Source organism: Urocitellus parryii, chromosome 2, assembly GCF_045843805.1.
Source record: "Urocitellus parryii isolate mUroPar1 chromosome 2, mUroPar1.hap1, whole genome shotgun sequence".
Lineage (NCBI taxonomy): Eukaryota > Metazoa > Chordata > Mammalia > Rodentia > Sciuridae > Urocitellus > Urocitellus parryii.
The window spans coordinates 2472261-2490984 of NC_135532.1; the positions used below are offsets into that span (position 1 = coordinate 2472261).

General features: G+C 50.3%; 1 protein-coding gene across 3 annotated transcripts in view; it reads left to right on the forward strand.

The window, feature by feature from the left end:
- The first annotated feature begins 140 nt into the window (after nucleotides 1-140).
- The window catches only part of Cars2 (cysteinyl-tRNA synthetase 2, mitochondrial), a 36658-nt gene continuing 18074 nt past the window's right edge, over nucleotides 141-18724 (forward strand). For 2 of the 3 annotated variants that reach the window (XM_026400089.2, XM_026400109.2), the window contains exons 1-8: nucleotides 141-366; nucleotides 561-611; nucleotides 4206-4323; nucleotides 11494-11565; nucleotides 12109-12214; nucleotides 12913-12996; nucleotides 17327-17456; nucleotides 18416-18549. In XM_026400089.2, the coding sequence (XP_026255874.2) occupies nucleotides 167-366; nucleotides 561-611; nucleotides 4206-4323; nucleotides 11494-11565; nucleotides 12109-12214; nucleotides 12913-12996; nucleotides 17327-17456; nucleotides 18416-18549 (895 nt within the window). In that variant the 5' untranslated portion in view covers nucleotides 141-166. The remainder of the gene's footprint in view (nucleotides 367-560; nucleotides 612-4205; nucleotides 4324-11493; nucleotides 11566-12108; nucleotides 12215-12912; nucleotides 12997-17326; nucleotides 17457-18415; nucleotides 18550-18724) is intronic. The other variant, XM_026400100.2, reaches the window with a different exon arrangement.

Consider the following 18724-nt stretch of genomic DNA (forward strand, 5'->3'; position numbering starts at 1 on the left):
CGGTTTCGAGCTGGTGGGCGAGGCCTCGGTAGGCGGGGCGAGCCTGGGGCTGGCGGCGCGGAGCCTCGGCAGGGGCAGGCGTGGCCTCGGGCTGGTGGGCGTGGCTCCCGGCGGCGCGCTGTGCCTGCGTAGCCTGGCGCGTCGCGGTCCCTCGCCAGCCGAGGACATGCTACGGACGCGCGCGTTCGGCCTGCTGGCTCGGCTGCTCCCAGCCGCGCTGGGCCCGGGGCTGAGCCGGACGGCGTGCGAGGGGCGCGGGCGGGCCTGGTTACAGCCCGAGGGCCGCGACACGGGCGTGCAGGTGTACAACAGCCTCACGGGCAGGAAGGACCCGCTGATCGTAGCCCGCGCGGACGCCACCTCCTGGTGCGCGGGCTGGGCGGAGGGCGGTGCGCTGGCGGGCGGGGTCGGTGGTCCGGGCGTGGAGGACTGGTGCTGTGGGCGCGCTGCCAGCCTGGGACCTGGGCACGCGCAGCGCAGGTTGCCTGAAGGGCGTGCGTGTGGGGTCCTGCAGCTGAGAATGCAGGTGTTTCACGTGACGGGTCTTAACTTGTTCCCAGGTATAGCTGTGGACCAACTGTATACGATCACGCACACCTTGGCCATGCTTGGTGAGTTTTCTGGATTTTAGTTTTCACCTGTCAAGGGACCATTTATTTGGGAAAGAATAAACCTTTATGGCCTTTTAAAATCTCTAAAGTGACAATTTAAGGGTACTGAATAATTACTAAATTACTACATCCCAGACATCGTGGGAAGAACAGTAATAGTTTCATTTGGTTTGAGTAGTAATTCAGGGAGGCAGTATGGAGTAGCTGCTGTAGGGGCAGAGGAGGCAAGGCACTGAAGACAGCAGGAAACAGTTTTATTTAACTGCGGCCAGGTTCAGAGACCACAGTTTTTGCTGTAATCAATTAATCCCCTGAACCCCAAGTTCAGGTAGTTGCAGAACTTTATACCCAGAATGTAAGGCGAGGGGCTCAGAAGTTCACAGCCTGCAGAAGTTCACATAAAAGCAGCTTTTCACTGTTCTGGGCAAGTTAACCCTTCAAGGACAGCTCCTGAGAAGGGGAGAGCTTCTTCTCCCCTTCCTCTCCTCCCCTGCCAGCTGTTACCATGGAGCCCAATTGGTAACTTCTCTTATCTTAAAAATGTAGATATCTATGTGAAGCCCAGCTCAAGGCCAGAGGCCTTGCTAAAGGATTTGTGTTTTTTTTTTTTTAATCACATTTTGCACTTGCAAACACACTTCTACAAACTACTATACTGGATACATGTTTGTGAAAAACAAGTAAAGGGGCCTGCAGCACCTGGAGTGCTGATCTCTTCCAGGCCAGTGGCCAAGTAAAATAGAGCAACAGGAAAATAGGAAGCTTAATTACATGGAACTTTTGCTTATAGTCTTAAATAAATCAATTGTGGTGAAGATTTCTGGAGAAGCTTGGTTAAGATTTTATTTTTTGGAGGAGGTGGGGTGCCACTACATAGTAAAAAATTTTGGAATTAGGTGTTTGGGTCAGGGCTTGGTGAGATCAAGAGGCCAGCATGTGTTGGGGGAGGGGATGGTCATTTCTGGCTCCTGACATTTATTAGCTTCCTGGCATTGGATAACTCACTTTCTTGCTCAAATCCTAGTTTCTTTCGTTTCTTTCATTTTTCTTGTGGTATAGGAGATTGAACCCAGAGGCACTCTACTATTGAGCTACATCCCTAGCCCTTTTTTAATTTTTCTATTTTGAGACAGGGTCTGGCTAAGTTGCTGAGGCTGGCCTCCAACTGGCCATCTGGCCCTCCTACCTCAGCCTCCTGAGTTGCTAGGATTACAGGTGGGCCAGGCTTCAATCCTGGTTTCATCATCTTTGAAATGGGAATGATAATATCCCATTCTTTTAAAAATCTTTACAGCAATTTTAGGACTGAATACTCATAAAATCCTGTTTAACTTGCACTTGCTGTGTGATGTGTTTTAAGGGCTCAGCCATTATTGAGGATGGTGGCCTTCACACACTACGGAACGTTGGAGCAGGGGTGTAGCTTGGTCTGCCTCTCACCAGGCACTTTCCCTCTTGACATCATGGCTGTTATGTGCTCTGCACACCTGGTGCCTTCAGAGGGACTGAGGACAGCTAGGCCCATTTGCTCCACTGACATTCTCTTGGCCTGGCTGCTGTCCCTGCGGACTGAACTGAATGTGGCTGACAGGAGGTCCCCACCTCTTGCCCACTCCAGGCTCTTCACCTTCCTTCCCACATCTTAGGCCTGTGACGGTTTCGGTGGCTGTGGGCTTAATCATTTAATTTCCTTAGCATGATATAATTATTTCAGCACCAACAGAGCGGGGACCAGAGAGTGCCTGCTTCACAAGGCACTTGGAGCCTGGTCAGAGCTCAGCTCAACCAAAAGAGGCATCCAGAAGAGGTTGGCAGAGAGTGCCAGTCCTGCTTGGGGAAAACAAATCACAGTTTGGTTCGTCTAGGGGGTTGGAGGGGCCGGCTGGAGCCGGACAGGGAGGGTGTTGCACTTTCTGGTCCCAGCAGTTGAGGTTCCGTCTTGTAGGGAAGGAGTGGAGAGGAAGTGTCTCTAGTGAAAACTCTGGGAGTCCGAGGGACCTTAGCAGTCATCCAGTGGGTTTGGGATGCTTGGGAAGCCGGCTGCGAGTGGCACTCCTGGCTGACACCGTGTGGTTGTCAGGGGAGTCGCAGGAGGCCGTGGAGGCCTCTGGTTCTCTTTTTGTTTGTTTTTGCTTTGTTCTGTTTGTTTGTAGGTCTCTAGCTCTTGATGCCCGTGCATCTGACTTTGGCTGTCCGGCACTGCAGAGTGTGCATGCACAGGAGCAGCTACCATGGATACAACCCACTTGCAGCCCCTGCCAGTTCTGCCTTTTCCTGAGGGCACTTCTGGGGCTCAGCCTGAGTTCTGGAGTATGTCACCCAAGTCTTGTTGCCATTTGTTTTAGGTCCTAATGTTAGTTGTTTCTTTTAAGTCTCAATTCTGACCAGGTACAGTGGCTCATGCCTGTAATCCCAGTGGCTCGGGAGGATCACAAGTTCAAAGCCAGCCTCAGCAACAGTGAGGCACTAAGCAACCTATTGAGACCTTGTCTCTAAATAAAATACAAAATAGGGCTGGGGATGTGGCTCAGTAGTCAAGTGCTCCTGAGTTCAATCTCTGATACCCCCCAAAATAATAATAATAATAATTTCAATTCTGTGGAGTCTTTTCCACCTCCAGAGGGCCACGGAGATGAAGATGGTAGCGATAGCTTGTGTTCTTTGGAGTTCATGCTGCCCGAGCACCTGCATGCATAACAGTCCTGTGAGTTAGTGGAATTTTGCCCAGTTTATAAATAATCAGACTGAGCCTCTGAGAGGGTAAATATCTCGGCAAGGAGTTTTTGGAGGTAGTTTTATCATTATGGTCAAGCTCTGGCCTAAACTGTGTTTGTGTGTGCTTTAGGAGGAGACCATTAAAGTGCTAGGATTTTCTTTCTGGAGGAAAATGATTTTGTGAGCTCAGATTTAGAGAGGCTGCATGGATGATAGAGATGAGCATGAGATTAGCTGACCTGGAGTTTCAAGGTTGCTTTCATGGGAGAATAGCCTCATGGTTTTCACATGTTTTTGCCCATTCAGTTCAGAAAAGAGTACAAGCCTTGAATTGTTAAAATGCTTCTAAACTCTTTTGGTTTTAAAATCTGACTCACTTGAGCATGGCATATAAACAAGCCGCTGTTTTTGCATTTCTAGAATGGTTCATATTCTTAGGAGTAACCTGATGCACCCCTAAGAGGATCACACTTGTCCTGTTTATGATTATTTACTTCTATGCATTTCGTGTTAGTGAGAAACTAGAACTATTCTAGAACATGAACAAGAGTAGCAAAAACTCTCAGTATTATAACTACCTTATAAGATTGTATTATGAGTGAATTTTTGTACATTTAAATAGACGTAAATTCACTCAACAGCTCTAAAACTAAAAAATGCTAACATTGTGTCCTGAAATTGATGCAATTCCACTGTCAGCTTTTCCCGAGGCCCCCGTCAATCAGAAGGCTGTTCCTTATACCAGCCCCATTTGGCCATGGCTTGTGCTACACAGTTCAAGTTAGGTAGCAGGATGTTACATTATAATGCACCTTTTCAAGGATAATAATAATGGTTTTGCGCAATCTAAAGAGAGCCCAACATTTTTTTTTCTTTCAGTTCATATGTTAGATTTGATATAATTCGAAGGATCCTAACCAAGGTTTTTGGGTGCAACATAGTCATGGTGATGGGTGTTACAGACGTGGATGACAAAATCATCAAAAGAGCCCATGAGGTAAGCACAGAAGGTTTCCGTTCATCAACACTTGATCCATCGGTGGCAGCTGCTTTTTTTCATATTTTACAAGTTGTTCTCACACCTTGTCATTCATACGTGGCCCAGTAGATGTGACCATATTGTAGTGGCCAGGAAAGGCAGTGAGGCCTGTGGAATGGTGGCCCTGAAGCCTCACTCCACAGGGGTGTCCCAGCTTGAGTCTAACCCCTACACGCCCTCACCCTGCAGGGAGGCGATGCTCTCTCCCCCAGGCAGCTGGCTCTTGGCACTGGGCGTCCTGTGTTTCTGCTGCTGGCGCCTTTCATTTCTGTTTCTTGATAGAAGGGGCTTTTGTACTGGGAACACTCTGTCTCTGCACACACTGGTTGGGTGGGGCAGAGCTTGTGCTTTTGTTAACACATTTAAATGTCTATGAAAATAAATAAATAAATAAATAAATTGATACCAGCTTAATATCATCACATACAAAAAAAAAAAAGGAAAATGTTTATAAGCAAATAGCCTAGTCTTCTTACGTTTTGGTATAAAGTTGTGAACTTCGTAACTTTTTAAAGCAAGATATAAAGCAAATACGAGAGGAAAATAAAGTAATTTTACTAATCAAAAAAATTTTTTTTCTTGAAAGACTGTCATCTGCAGAGTAACTGCAGGAACAGTACAAAGACTGCCCACACCCTGCCCAGGATTTCTCCTCGTGACTCTGCTGTGTGCACTTTCATCTTCTCTTTGTGTAGGCTCTCTCCAGCTTGGTGCCCCTCTTTGCTGAACACACATTGTGACTCTTCCAGGAACAAGGACCTGCATTGCTACCCTGTGTCCCTCCCAGCCAGGAAGTGGGCATGATGCAGTATGCTGATGTCGGGGGCATAGCCGTCCCCGCCACAGGCCCATCCCAGGGTCATCTCCATCCCTGCAGTGCCTCCTTTCTCTTCTGGTCTAGGACCCTTCTGGAATCTTCTACCCTTTAGTTCCTGCGTCCGAGTTTCCCTCAGCCTGTAAAGGTCCTTGGTCTTCACCCCTTCTTTATCTTACATCCTTGACAGTCTCAAACATGATAGGACTTTCATTTTGAAGGACATTTCTACATTTTACAGGGAAGGGTAGGGAGTATGGGAGAGTCTGCATCTTGTGTAGACTTTGGGTCAGGGCCACAGGCCCAGGGCTTCTGGCTGCAGGCCCTTCCAGCAGGGCATTGCAGGTGTGAATGCTCAGGTACTGAGGCATTGGCAGCAAGCATGTCTTTCCTGCTCAGGTTGAGGGCCCCAACAAGGTCTGGTTCCACACCTGTCAGAGCCTCAAAAGACTTGGTGGGTGAGAATATCCTTGCCAGACAGGCGGAGGGTTGGGAACCTCCCTGAGCTCTCCTGGGTGGCTGGGGGTGCTGTGTCCTGCATATCACCTCTGCCAGAGGGCTTTGTGGGCCCTCGACTTTGTCTTTTCTGAATTCCTTGCTGCTGGGAATCAGGAATGTGTTCCCTCTGCCTCCTCGGAACACTGTGCCTACTGGTATGATGGTGTGAGTGGCTGGTAGTGCTGTCACACAGCACAGCACCCATCCCTCCTGAGTCTGATGAAGACCATCAGTGGAGCTGACCTCATATTTTTGTGAACAGTTATCTTAGGATAGTTTTTCAGTACCTTTGCCTTTCAGTGCTGGTGCAAATACTTGTCACAGTGGGAACTCCACTGTGACAAGTGGAGAGGCTCACTGGAGCCCTCGCCTAGCCCAGCCCCCTGGACAGGCAAAGTGCCCTCCTCTGCAGTGCTTCTGCAGACTGCCTGCTGGATCTGGGGGTGGGGCTTGCCTGGGTTTAATAGAGCACATATTCCTAGTAGTCTTCCAGAGTGGGACTTCCCTGAAGTCTGGCTGATTGGAAGCTGTCTGTCTTGGTCCATTCTGTGCTGCTATAACAGATTGCCGTATTCCTCCCTGTCCTCAGTTTCTCTTTCCAAGGTGTCAGTTACCCATGGTCAGCTGTGGTCTAAGATCTTAAATTGAAAATTCCAGAAATAAATGATTTACCAGTTTTAGCTTGTGCAGTGTTCTGGGGAGCATGACTGGAGCGCCCCCATGCTCCACCTGCGCTCACCTGCCGTCTGCCCATTAGATAGACTGACAGGGGCTTGCAACTTGTGTTCAGCCATGGCCTCAAAGCCAAGAACACTTTGGTGTGTCAGAGAGAAGCTGTGAGAACAGTTGTATTGTATCCTCATTTGTCGCTACAAACCTTTTACTTTGTTTAATATATAAATTAAATTCTAATATATGTATGTACATGTAGGGAAAATCACAAATTAAACTTTGCCATACGTGTGTACATGTAGGGAAAGCCACAGTATGCACAGGGCTCAGTATACTGTGATTCCAGACATCCACTGGGGGTCTTAGAACATGTCCGCATAGATAAGGGGAGTCTATTGTAGTTCTCGCCTAGAAATAGCACCCCACTTCTATATAGTAATCACATCTGAAACCATGCTTAGGAGGACATGTTTTTCAGTGTTCAGCAAAAATCCTGGCAGGGGGTGGGCAGTCTTTGTACTGTTCCTGCAGTTAGTCTGCAGATTTTTGAGAAAATCGGATGCAGACTGTCTTTATGTGCTTTTTAGTTGTAGATGGACACAGTACCTCTATTTTACGTGGTGCTGAGGATTGAACCCCTGGCTCATTCGTGCCAACAACCCCAGCCCCAATGCAGATTTTTTGAAGGCAAAATGACTTTTTTGTTTTCTTCCTATTTTTAGTAACGTAACACGACCTTTAGCTGGGTGTGGGGTCACCGGCAGCAGCACCTTGACCCTGTGAGCACCGTCCTGCCATCCTGTCCAGAGCGCACTTGTCTTTCACTCCCTGGCCTCCCCCAGCCCCTGGAGCCCCCCCCCCCCCCCCCCCCCGCCTCTGTGGACTCCCCATGCGTGGCACTGGCAGCGTCTGTCCCTTGGCAGTGGCTCACTTTGCAGAGCATCACGGCCTCACGCTCGTCCTCGCCTGGGTCAGCGCTCCTCCTTTCTGAAGCAGAGCAGTGTGGCTGTGAGGGTCACCACGCTGGTTTCGTCCCTGTCCTTGGGCTGCTTCTAGTGCAGGTTTGTCATGATGGTTGATGTCTTCATGCCCTCTGCGCCAAGACTTGTTTTAAAAATATTTTAAATCACAACATTACATGTTTTGGGGTGGGGAGGTAGTAGGACTGAACCAGGGTCTCACACATGTTAGGCAAGTGCTTTACCATCGAACTACATGCCGTTAAAAAAAAGATTTCATTAAAAAAAAAGTGAGACAGGGTCTCATGAGTTGCCCAGGCTAGCCTCAAACTTGATATCTTCCTGCCTCAGCCTCCTGAGTATCTGGGATCACAGGCACGTGCTACCATGCCCAGCTGCAACATCACACCTTTCTGAGTTGTTCCCTTGACTTTAATTCCTGGCGTGTGTTTTCAGTTTGTCAGGGCTAAGCCCACAGATTTCAAATAGGTCTGCAGTAGGAGTCAAGAGGCCTGGCACATCTGCATGGCAGCATTCAGGCTGAGAGAGTCATTCGGCCGTCTCCAGCTGTCTCCATGGTTCAAGCCCTCGCTCTCTTTGCTTTAGGATAAGGGGACTCTATTGTAGTTCTCGCCTAGAAATAGCGCCCCATGCTTCCTGGGAAGAAGGTGGATTGTTCTAGAACATCTTTTTTTTTTTTTTTAATGAATCTTTTTGGCAGCTTTTTTTTTTTTTTGAGAGAGAGAATTTTAATATTTATTTTTAAGTTTTCGGCAGACACAACATCTTTGTTGGTATGTGGTGCTGAGGATCGAACCCGGGCCACACGCATGCCAGGCGAGTGCGCTACTGCTTGAGCCACATCCCCAGCCCCTGTTCTAGAACATCTTGAGGCTCAGTCTGAGTGCAGAGGGCCCAGCATAACAGAGTTCCCTGTGGGGGAGAGCTCTAGCTTGAAGTGCCCTGGGGTGATGAGGGACAGCTAGGAAATAACTCAACGTAACAAGGACATGTCCCCATGTCAGCATTGTCTGGGATCCTGTCACAGTGAGAGAGCAGTTCTGTGCCAACATGTGGCGTGACTAGCTGCCCAGAAGTTGAACTTTGTGGTGGAGTGGCTCAGTGGTAGAGTGCTTTGGGACACACAAAGAAAATTAAATTCAGTGGCTCGACTTTTAGAGTGTGCTTCCCTCCTTGAGCTCACAGCAGTCGAGTGGCATTCGTGTGGATGTTCTCTGTGGACAGGTTCCCGGGGCTGGGCTCCTGAGCCGGCGTGCCCCTGTGTGGACAGGGCGAGCTGCTGGTGTGGACAGTAGTTGGTGAGCCTCTCAGTGCAGGTGTCCCTGGTGTCTGTGTGCACAGTGGTCCCGTCAAACTAGGTGAGTGGACACCCAGTTTATGTGGAGCAGCAAAAACAGCAGGAGTACAAAGACTCAAAGAAGAATGCTGAGGAGTGGTCCCACCATATGAAAACAGTTAAACGCCGAGGAGAATGTTCTGTTTCCATTTATTATTATTATTATTTAATTTATTTATTTATTTGCATGACTGGCCTGTAGTGAGCTGCGTTTGGGATGGATGTGGAGATGGTGTGCTCTGTGGACACATGGCCCTTTAACCCCAAGTGACCCGAATTCCGTCTGCCTCCCGCCCACTGCCCCAGCAGCCCCTGACCTGCCTTCTGTCCCTGTCAAGGCTCTGAAAGTCATATTGTACAGACCCTGAGAAAACAAGCAGTGGACCCCACGAGACAGTCCACACACAGGCCCAATAATTAAGGGGGACCTGTTGTATGATAAAAGATGGCATTTCAGACCCATAGGGGAAAAGGTAGACTATTCATTAAAAAGTGTTGACAGTTGGTTAGCCATCTGGAGAACAAAATATACCAAACAAGCCAAATTTGAGGCAGATCAAACATTTAAATTTAAAAGGAATGGATCCACAGATTACTGTAAGAGACCCCAGGACACTCCTAGAGCCTCAAGTAGGGGAAGGCTTTTCCCAGTTTTTCCAAACCCAGAAGCCACTTCTGAGAAAAGATTCAGAAATATAAAAAATTACAAAATGTAAAAATAAAAGCTTCTACATGCCATAACCTTAACGTTGAAAAAAGTTGAAACTTATATCACAGATAAAAGGTTAACTTCTTTTATATAAAATTACTTTCTACAAATCAATAAGAAAAAGACCACAACTCAATAGAAAAATGAACAGGGGAGTTAGAAGTCATTAAATAAGAATGGTTCCTAAACATGTGAGATATTCTAACTCACTCTAAATAAAATTAGTTTAAATTACAATTATAACAGAAAAGCCTTTGGGTGTTACAGGGACAGAGTCTAGAAGTTTGCCAACACTGTGCTGGTGAGGGTGCGGGAAGGAGATGACCTTGGTGTTGCTGGTCAGGTGTCAGTAGTAATTCCCACAGTGGGCAGTTTGGCAATGGCCAGTCAAGTATGTGTGCATGCTCCCTCTGACCAGCATTTCCCATCCAGGTGTACAGCTCAGAGACAGTTGGGGGCAGGTATTGTGAGATGTGTGTGGCTGCGTTTGTAACAGCAAAGTTGAGACTGCCCTTCTGCAGGGATGGGTTAAGTAGCTACCACACACCTGGGAGATGGGGTACAGGCAGCCTTCGCAAAGCACAGTGTAGCTCTGTCTGCAGTGCAGAGATCTGGGCCGTGTGCTGCTAGGAGAAGCCAGGAGTCTGTCTATGCAGAAGAAGACATTAGAAATGTCCAAAATCACATAGTACTTGAAACTTCCGATGTGGCAAAAAAACATATTTTTGTTTGGTCTCATCCTCTGGGTGAGTATGTTAACCTATTTCTTTACTAAATGGTTTGTGTTCGCCACAGAACTGTGCCTCAGGAGCAGGACTATGCCTGGTGCTAGGTGCTGAGTTCTTGCTGTCTTTTAATGGTGGTGCTACTGTGTTTTCTGTTTGGTTGTCTGCAGTGCTGGGGATGAGCCCAGAGCCTCACCATGTTGGGCCAGTGCTGCAGCCCTGAGCTACACCCCAGCCCTGTGTTCTCTCCTCACAGGGCCGTCCTAACCAAGTACATAGCGAGGCTTCAGAGTGGTCTGGGGGATGACTGGGTGGGGTATTTCCACGTTTCAGAGAAAGCAAAGGCTGCGAGGTTTAGCTTGTTGATTTGCCAAGCACACGGGGCTGAAAGGACAGCCGGCTGAGCAGCTCTCGGTTCTTCAGTGAGTCCTCACTGGTCCTGGTTTCTGGGATGATGGTACCCTCTCAGAGCCCTGGGAAGGAGGAACACAGGCCTCAGGTGATGTGGCTGCCCAGCCTCAGGTGTGGCATTGAGAAACTTGAGAAAGATGATTCTTAATGCTCTGGAGCAGAGATATCTTCACCCACAAGGAGAGGAGGCCTATTCACAGAGCAGGTCAGAGGCAAGCCTAGCATGTGATAGAGGCGGCATGTTGTGGTGCACATGTGAGGCCGGCAGCCTCGGAGCCTCTGTTCATGGCGTGTCCCTGTTGGACAGTGACACACCTAGATGAGTCCAGGTCCAGCCTTCTGTGAAAATCTGGCAGGAGCTACAGGCCTGTGCCCCAAATGCACCCAACATTCAAGGTGCAACATGCTGCTTTGGTGCCCTTTGGTGGCCCCCTCCATTCCCAGGAGTCTAGCCACATGACCTCAGGGCTTCGGTACCCCTGATTAGTATGTTGAATTACTTTCAAGATGTTTCTGTAGGGATCTCCTCTCAAATGTGTTTCTGATCACGTCTTTCCTCCTGAAGGCAAAGAGGGGCTTTGCCTCTCGATGGCAGAGCGCCTGCCCACATGGTGCGGCTGGGCCCCAGCCCAGCAGCACGTGCACAAGAAGACTAGATCTGGCTCTGCCCTGTTTTGGAGAAGTGGAGTTTGTTTGTTTCTTATATCATGGAAATTGTGACACTGTTCCTTTCTTCTTTTCTCTAACCAGAGAACAAGGTCAGTAAGCCTTCAACTAGCTAAGCTCCTGGTGCAAGTGTAGGACCTGGAATCAATGCCCCTCTGGACCCAGCCCTGCTCACGCAGTCCCTCCCCCCAGTGGGCTTTGGTGGCCTCATCCACCCCAGGAGGCCTTTGGTGTGGAGAAGTGCATTTGTGGGGCGCCTGCCTCTGTGGTTCCAGTGGGGTCTTGGGCTCTAACATGCTCATCTGGTCCTTCTGCAGATGAAGGTATCACCTGCTTCACTGGCCAGTCTGTATGAGGAAGAGTTTAAGCAGGACATGGCAGCCCTGAAGGTAAAGTGTGTGGTTGGCTTTTCTTCCCATGAGGAAAGTATGCTGGGACTGTGAAGGGCAGCAGTAGCTGACCCATGTGTTCCAGAGCAGTCCAGTCAGAGTGTATGAGGCTGGTCCCAGTGTGCCACTGTGAGACTGAAGGAGGCCGACAGACCCAGGACCGCACAGGGTGCAGTTCGCTGGGGCTTACAGGCAGCAGCATGATCCTGTGCAGCAGTAGGATGAGTTGGATTCGTGCAGTTTGGGTCAGAAAGGGGCATATTTATGGATTAGGACAAAAGTGACTTCATCCTGGTTAGAGTGGACCTGGTTGATCATAAACTAATAGAGTTCCTGGTGCCAGGGTCCAGTTGCAAAGTCCCGCGCACCACTTACGGCTTTGTCGGTCTATACTCTGCTGGGAAACTTCGGGCAAAACCGACTAGGGCTGCTCTGAGGCAGTCATGGAGTTATGACTCAAGCATGGCTGTGGTTAGGTCGAGCTGAACCCTATGCTGTGATTTAGGATGAGGGCAACATGGTTGTGTCTCTGCTTTCTTCCAGGTTCTCCCTCCAACAGTGTACTTGAGAGTAACTGAAAACATTCCTCAGATAATCTCATTCATTGAAGGAATAATTGCTCGTGGGTGTGCCTATCCAACAGTAAAAGGTAGGCTTTATGTTATCAGAACTGGTCACTGAGTAATGCTGTCGGGGTTCAAGAAGCTGGACACATCCAAGTTGTGGAATAGGCTGAGTGCTATATTGTCTGTCCTGCAGCAAAACTGTGCTGGGCTTGGTCTGGGTTGTAACTCTTCAGTAGAGCACATGCCTATCAATCCCCCACATTGCAAAAAAAAAGTTCTGGGATTTCCCACTGTGTGCGTCTCTCCACAAAACTCTTCGTTTCCCTACCCCAGGAGAAGATGGGCCTGGAGAGCTGGTCTTGTACCAGTTTGGAATCTATGGGAGGTGTACAGGCGTTCATTGTGGTCTTCTTTCAGCTTAGCTTAGGAATTTGTATAACAAAGCTTGGGGACAAGAGCAAGACCTCCGAGACATGTCCTTCATGTTAGGGTTTATCCCTGGGCCACTCTCTCCATAGGTACATCGTTTGTCAGTGGGTCTCAAAAGTTAGTTGCCCGTGACACCTCAGCAAGAAGAATCTCTGAATGAAAGGTGCCCAGGGTGTGGTCAGACCGAGATTCTAAGTCCCTGTTAATTCTGGCTTTAAAATACAGCAAAAGGGGTCAAGTGAAGGATGCCATCTTCTGTATTTAAATTCTAATAACTCGTTAGATATCAACCTTGAGAGATGCTGATATTTCAGACAAGAAGTGATGAATGCCTAACTATCTCGTGAAACAGGCAACGTCTACTTTGATCTGCAGTCAAGAGGAGACAAGTATGGCAGACTGGTCGGCGTGGCACCTGGGCCTGCTGGAGAGCCAGGTGGGTGCCGAGCTTGCCCTCTGGGCCCCAAGCCTCAGCCTCACATGGGTTCCAGAGAGCAAGGTCTGAGCTGGGCCTTGACTTGCTCAGAAATGGTGACATTGGCCCTGCCCTGATGATGGAGTGTGGCGTTCAGCAGCAGGTGCAGCGGCTCCACCCAGCCCTGCTCTGAGAGGGCTGCTCACCCACTCTCCTGTTCCTCTTGGTGTTCGTGGCGTGATAGGTACATTTCGACACTCCTGTGGCTTGCTCCCGTCATGTACTGAGTCCCCACCAGCACACTGGGATCTGTTATGTACTGTCTCCACTCCAGACTAACAAGCAGAAACCCAAAAGATAAGTTGTCCAAGATAGCCAGGTGTACTATCTTCTTGTCCTGAAGACTGCCATTTAAACCTAATTATTGTAGCATTATTTATGTGACTCTCAGAAATTGTATTTGTTACCTTTACCCTGCTCCCTCCATAGGGGGGCTATCCTCACGTGAGCTGTGGCTACGAGCAGGTGTTAGGGTACCTTCCGGGTACAGGGATTTGTGAGAGTTATGCATTCTAGTATCAGCTGCAGTCTTTTATTTTACTTTGATGGACTTTATTTTTTATTTGAGCTGCTTTGGGTACACAGCAGGATTAAGTGTAGGCTTCAAGAGTTGCTGTGACCTCTTCCCCTGCAGCGGCTGACCCTTGCCCATTGCCAGCATCACCACCAGAGTGTCCATTTGTCACAGTCACCCAAGGGCATAGCTTAGAATCCTCCTAGTGCCATGGGTTCTGTGGATTGGACAGATGCAGAGATGGCGTGGCCCAGCAGTTATGCCTGCACACCTCTGCCCTGTGCACCCTCCCTGGTGACTGCTGGTCTGTCACTCCTCCACTGCTTTTCCAGTGTCCCGGAGTCGAGGTCTTGTGGTCCAAGCTTTTCAGGTTGACTTCTTCCTCCTGGTCATACGCATCCTGGTTCCCTCTGCATCACCAGGCGTGAGGCTCATTTTTCTTTGGTACTGAATGATCTTCCATTGTCCAGGTGCACTGAGATTTTTTAATCCATCATTCCCTAAAGGACATCTTGGTTGCTTCCAGGTTTTGGCTTGTTATTAAAGGTGCAGTGAACACCTGTGCACAGGTTTTTGTTTGTATGTAAGTTTTTAGCTTCAGGTTAATTCCAAGGAGTGTGGTTGCTGGATCATATGGTAAGACTACATTTGGTTTGTAAGATACTGATGTCTTCCAAAATGGCGAGCCAGGTGTACTCCCACCAGCAATGAAAGGGAGTTCCTGAGCCAGGTGCAGTGGCGCATGCCTATAATCTCAACAACTCAGAGCTGAGGCAGGAGGATCACAAGTTCAAGGCCAGCCTCAGCAACTTAGTGAAAACAAGCTGGGGATGTAGCTCAGTGGTAGAGCGCTTGCCTAGTGTGCATAAGACTCTGGGTTCAATCCCCAGTCCTGCCCCGCCCCCCCAAAAAAGAATACAAGAGTTCCTGTTGCTTCACATTCTTGTTGCAACACTTTTTAAAATTAAAATTGTTTTCTAATACAAAAGCAAATATGAAAATACAAAATTATAGCATAAGTTTATACAAAACAAAGATAATATATGTACTCATCTTTGCACACAATGAAAACTGTGTTCTTCTTTTTTGTACTGGAGATTAAATCTAGGGATACTCTACCACTGAGCTACACCCCAACCCTTTTTATTTTTTATTTTGAGACAGTAGCACAGGGCCTCACTAAGTTGCTGAGACTGGCCTCAAACAGTAATCCTCCTGTCTCAGCCTCCTAAGTCACTGGTATTACAGGTGTGCTACTGTGCCTAGGATGAAAAAAATTCTAATGTTTCAGTATATGTCATTTCAGAAGCAAAAGGGTTCTAATGTCTCAACTGTTGTAATAACCCAATGAAAAATAACATAGACTTAGTGATGTGTTGGGTGGAGGCTCCTTGGTCATCTCTGGTGAAGGGATACAGCAGTGGCACCAATCTAGAGACCCCAGGGCCTGTGTATCGCACCCCATCCCAGCCCCGCCTGCCCTTAGGAGCAACCACTGGGCTATGGCTGTGTCACCTCCTCACCTTTCTGAACAGGGTCCCTGCACTCTGGTGAAGCTGAGCTGTGCTCCGTATTCACATCCTCTGGGGTGTTTCTGGCCTCTGTGTCCCTCCCTCACTTGCCCCACACAGTGCACAAGACGAGTGTCCCGTGGCCCCTTTCCTCAGTGGGGACTTTGTAATGGGCAGTGGGATCCAGGAGCCTACCCTGGTTATCAGTCTGCAGGTGGAGACTTGTAGACGGTCCCTATTCCCCACGGGGCACCAAGGGTCTCTGCCTCTGGTTGGGTCCCCTCTGCTGTGCTAGGCACAGGTGCTTGTCACAGAGGGGGGTTCCACGTGCTGCCACACAGCTTGTCCTCATTCATCTGTGGAATGCTCTGTGTGGACAGGTTGCTGCCTGGTGACTCCATACACAGTCTTTGTGGAGCTGGTCTCAGTGTTGTCCTTGGAAGGTGACCTGTGAGGGCTGGCTGTGTCTGAGTCGCTGGGAACGCTCTGTCTTAGTGTACGTGCTGCATTTCAGTGCTCGGCCCAGGCCTCCTTCCTCTGCGCCACTCAGCGCGGGTGCCCCAGGTCTGCACTCAGCATTGGCTGTCTGGTGCCGTCCAGCTCCATTTGCCCATCGTCCCACGTCACCCTCGCCCTGGCCGTGTGTCTGGCTCACCTCCAGGAACTTCTGAAGGAAGAGCCCCTCTGGGAGCAGTTTTCTGAGCCCACGCCTGTTGGCAGGTGGCCGTTCCCCTCCAGGTTAGCCTGGCTGGAGGTGAAACCCATGGCCAGGGTGTCCCCTCACACCGCTACCTGTGACCCGTGTTCTCAGCATAGCACGCTGTCATTAGGGCAACAGCTCTCTCCATTTCCTGGGCCCCGGGCATGAGTCATTCTACCTTCTTGATTCCCAGAGGACTTTCCTAAGTCTTTGAAGTCTTGTCGGGAACAGTTGGCATGTTCCAGAGTCCCCATTGACCCTGAAAAGGGTCTGGGGTTTGCTCTGAGGAAGCCCGCCCTCCTGAGGGGCTTTCCCGGGGCTCGACATCACACCTGCCTCAGCGCTCACAGGCAGAGGGGGAGTCACGGGGTGCTGCGCCAGTGGAGCCCCCTTGAGGTCAACAGTGAGGTAGCGCTGGGGGGACACAGGTGACCTGGCCCAGAGTGGGCAGTCTTACACAGAATGTCACTGCTTGGGCACCTGCTGTGTCACCTGATGTGACAACACACCCTGTGACCTGGATAAAAGGTGGCCCTTCCTCTTCAGGGGACTCGTCAGAGCATCCAGATGGGAGCACCAGGAGCACTTTAAGCAACCAAAGGGCAAGTGAGCTGGCACAGGCCTCCCTCAGAGTGGCCCCGCTGGCCTGCTCCTCCACGGCTAAGCAGCTGCGGACAGAGGTTCTGGGCCCCACTCGGACAGAGAGTTGCGTGGCAGGAAGTGCAGTTTCATCTGAGCCACCTTCACGTTGCCGGCATTGCTTTCTGCACCGAGAGGCCTGTTGTGGCCTCTGGCCAGCTGCTCCCCTTACCCGAGTGCCTGGCCACCCTCTTCTCCACTAGTCTCTGGATTTCTGTCTGTGGCTCTGTCTTCACTTCGACCTCCTGCAGGGTGGCCCCCGCCCTGCCATGCTGCTGGTCCTGCTCTCCAGCCTGCAGCCACGAGCGGCACTGCTGTGCTGTGGCTGTGTGACGTTTGTAAGTGGAGACGGTTGAGGCGGTGACAGCCACAAGGCAGTGAACTGGAGCGGACCTCAGCACTCGTCAAGTGCAGAGTCTGTAGGAGTCCCTGAAGCGGGTGGGAAGCGTGCCGTGTAGGGGCGCCCCACGAGTCGGGGGTGTTCTCCAGTCTGAGACACGTGTCACGTGCCATTCCGGCATGACTTTGGACACAACATCAGTCTTCGGCCGGACTTCCCTTCCTTACCGTGTGGTTGGCCCTGGGTGATTTCCTTTGCACGCTGTGATTGTCGACATTTTTGGAAAAATTATTCTGAAACTCAGTCTCTGACAAATAGGCTTCCTCAAGGAGAAGGAGGGGACCACGCCTCAGCTCGCATGCCCTGGTCGGCCTTGCTTGAGGACGCCCTGGTGGCTGGCTCTGTCGCCCCGTCCCCTGGTGGAAGACTCGCTAGTCCTCCGTCCCTCAAGGGGAAAGAGCCAGGTGTACAGTGGGAAACTGAGGTGTTAGGAGGAACGGGGTCTTTGGGATGTGCACACGCCATCTCACTAAGGTGGCTTTGGTGGTTCACGTCGGCCCCGCTGATTAACTGTTTGTCATTGGCAGGGGACTCGGACAAGCGGCACGCCAGTGACTTTGCCCTGTGGAAGGCAGCTAAGCCCCAGGAGGTGTTCTGGGCCTCGCCCTGGGGGAACGGCAGGCCCGGCTGGCACATCGAATGCTCCGCCATGGCCAGGTAAGGCTCCCTGGGCTGCACTTGGCCGAGGACGTGGATGGGAGCAGGGAGCCAGCACAGCCTGGGTGGGCAAGGGCTCCCTTGGCATGACAGCTGCGAGGGAGGAGGGGAACCAGAGCCAGGGCGTGGCTGGCTTTCCACACAGCGGGTCCTCTGTCTAGGAAAGGCTGCCCTCCGGTGTCTTCTGGGTTTCCTTCACTCACCCCAGGTTACCTTCTTCAGGTGGCCCAAGCATGGGGTGCCCCAGTGTGTGGAGCCAGAGCCCTGGGGCAGGAGGCCCTCAGCCAGCCCGTGGCACCTTTGGAAATGTCCATAAGCATTTAGGAAGACCTACTCTGGGCTCCTACTGTCCCTGAGCAGTGCCATTGAGGCCCCGAGTGGCACTGCTGCCTGCTCTGCCGTTCCCGGCCTCCGTCTCAAGGCAGAGGCAGCACCGGGAGTCAGCCCTCCTGTGAGCATAGGCACACCCGGCCTCGCTTCTCCGCCAGCCCTGGTAGCTCTCTGTGCAGGTGTGCAGGACGGAGGCTCCGGGTGAGCGGAGCCCAGCGGAGCCACAGAGCTGGGGAGGCTGATGGACTTTTTCACCTGTGGCCATTAGTTAGTTTCAAAACTGAATGGAAAATTCTCCTGATTTCATAGTTCTAGCTCTTGGTGAAGTTGGAAACCCACTAAATCTCCCTATGGACAGTAAGAGAAGGTAATTTTGTAAGTTTTTTTTAACAGTATGTTAAACCTGGAGCAAAGAGAATTCAGTCTCTGCACCAGGATGAACAGCTGTGAACTGGGGACTAGTGGCAAAATTTCAGTTTTCCCTGCTGCCTTCACTACCTCAGCATGCCAGTTGGTTTGTGTTGACAGCGTGGGTTCGGTGGCATAGAGAGGCTGGAGGGACTCGGGGTGAGAAGTGGTTCGGAGGACACGTTACGTGAACTCAGTCCCTGCTCTGCTCCATCTTGCAGCATGGTGTTTGGAGGTCAGCTGGATATCCACTCGGGTGGGGTGGACTTAGCGTTTCCCCATCACGAGAACGAGATTGCACAGTGTGAGGTCTTCCATCAGTGTGAGCAGTGGGGAAATTATTTTCTACATTCTGGTAAGTAATGGCTTGAAACTACTTTGTTCTCTTTCTGTTCTGTCAATTCTGTCACATTTGGAAATACATAGGTCAGCTAATAGGAGACGGACTTGTCTGAAATCACCTTTGGATTTTAGCCGTCAGTCACAAACTTCCTTGGACTGGAGTAACAGATACACCTGTTTGGAACTGA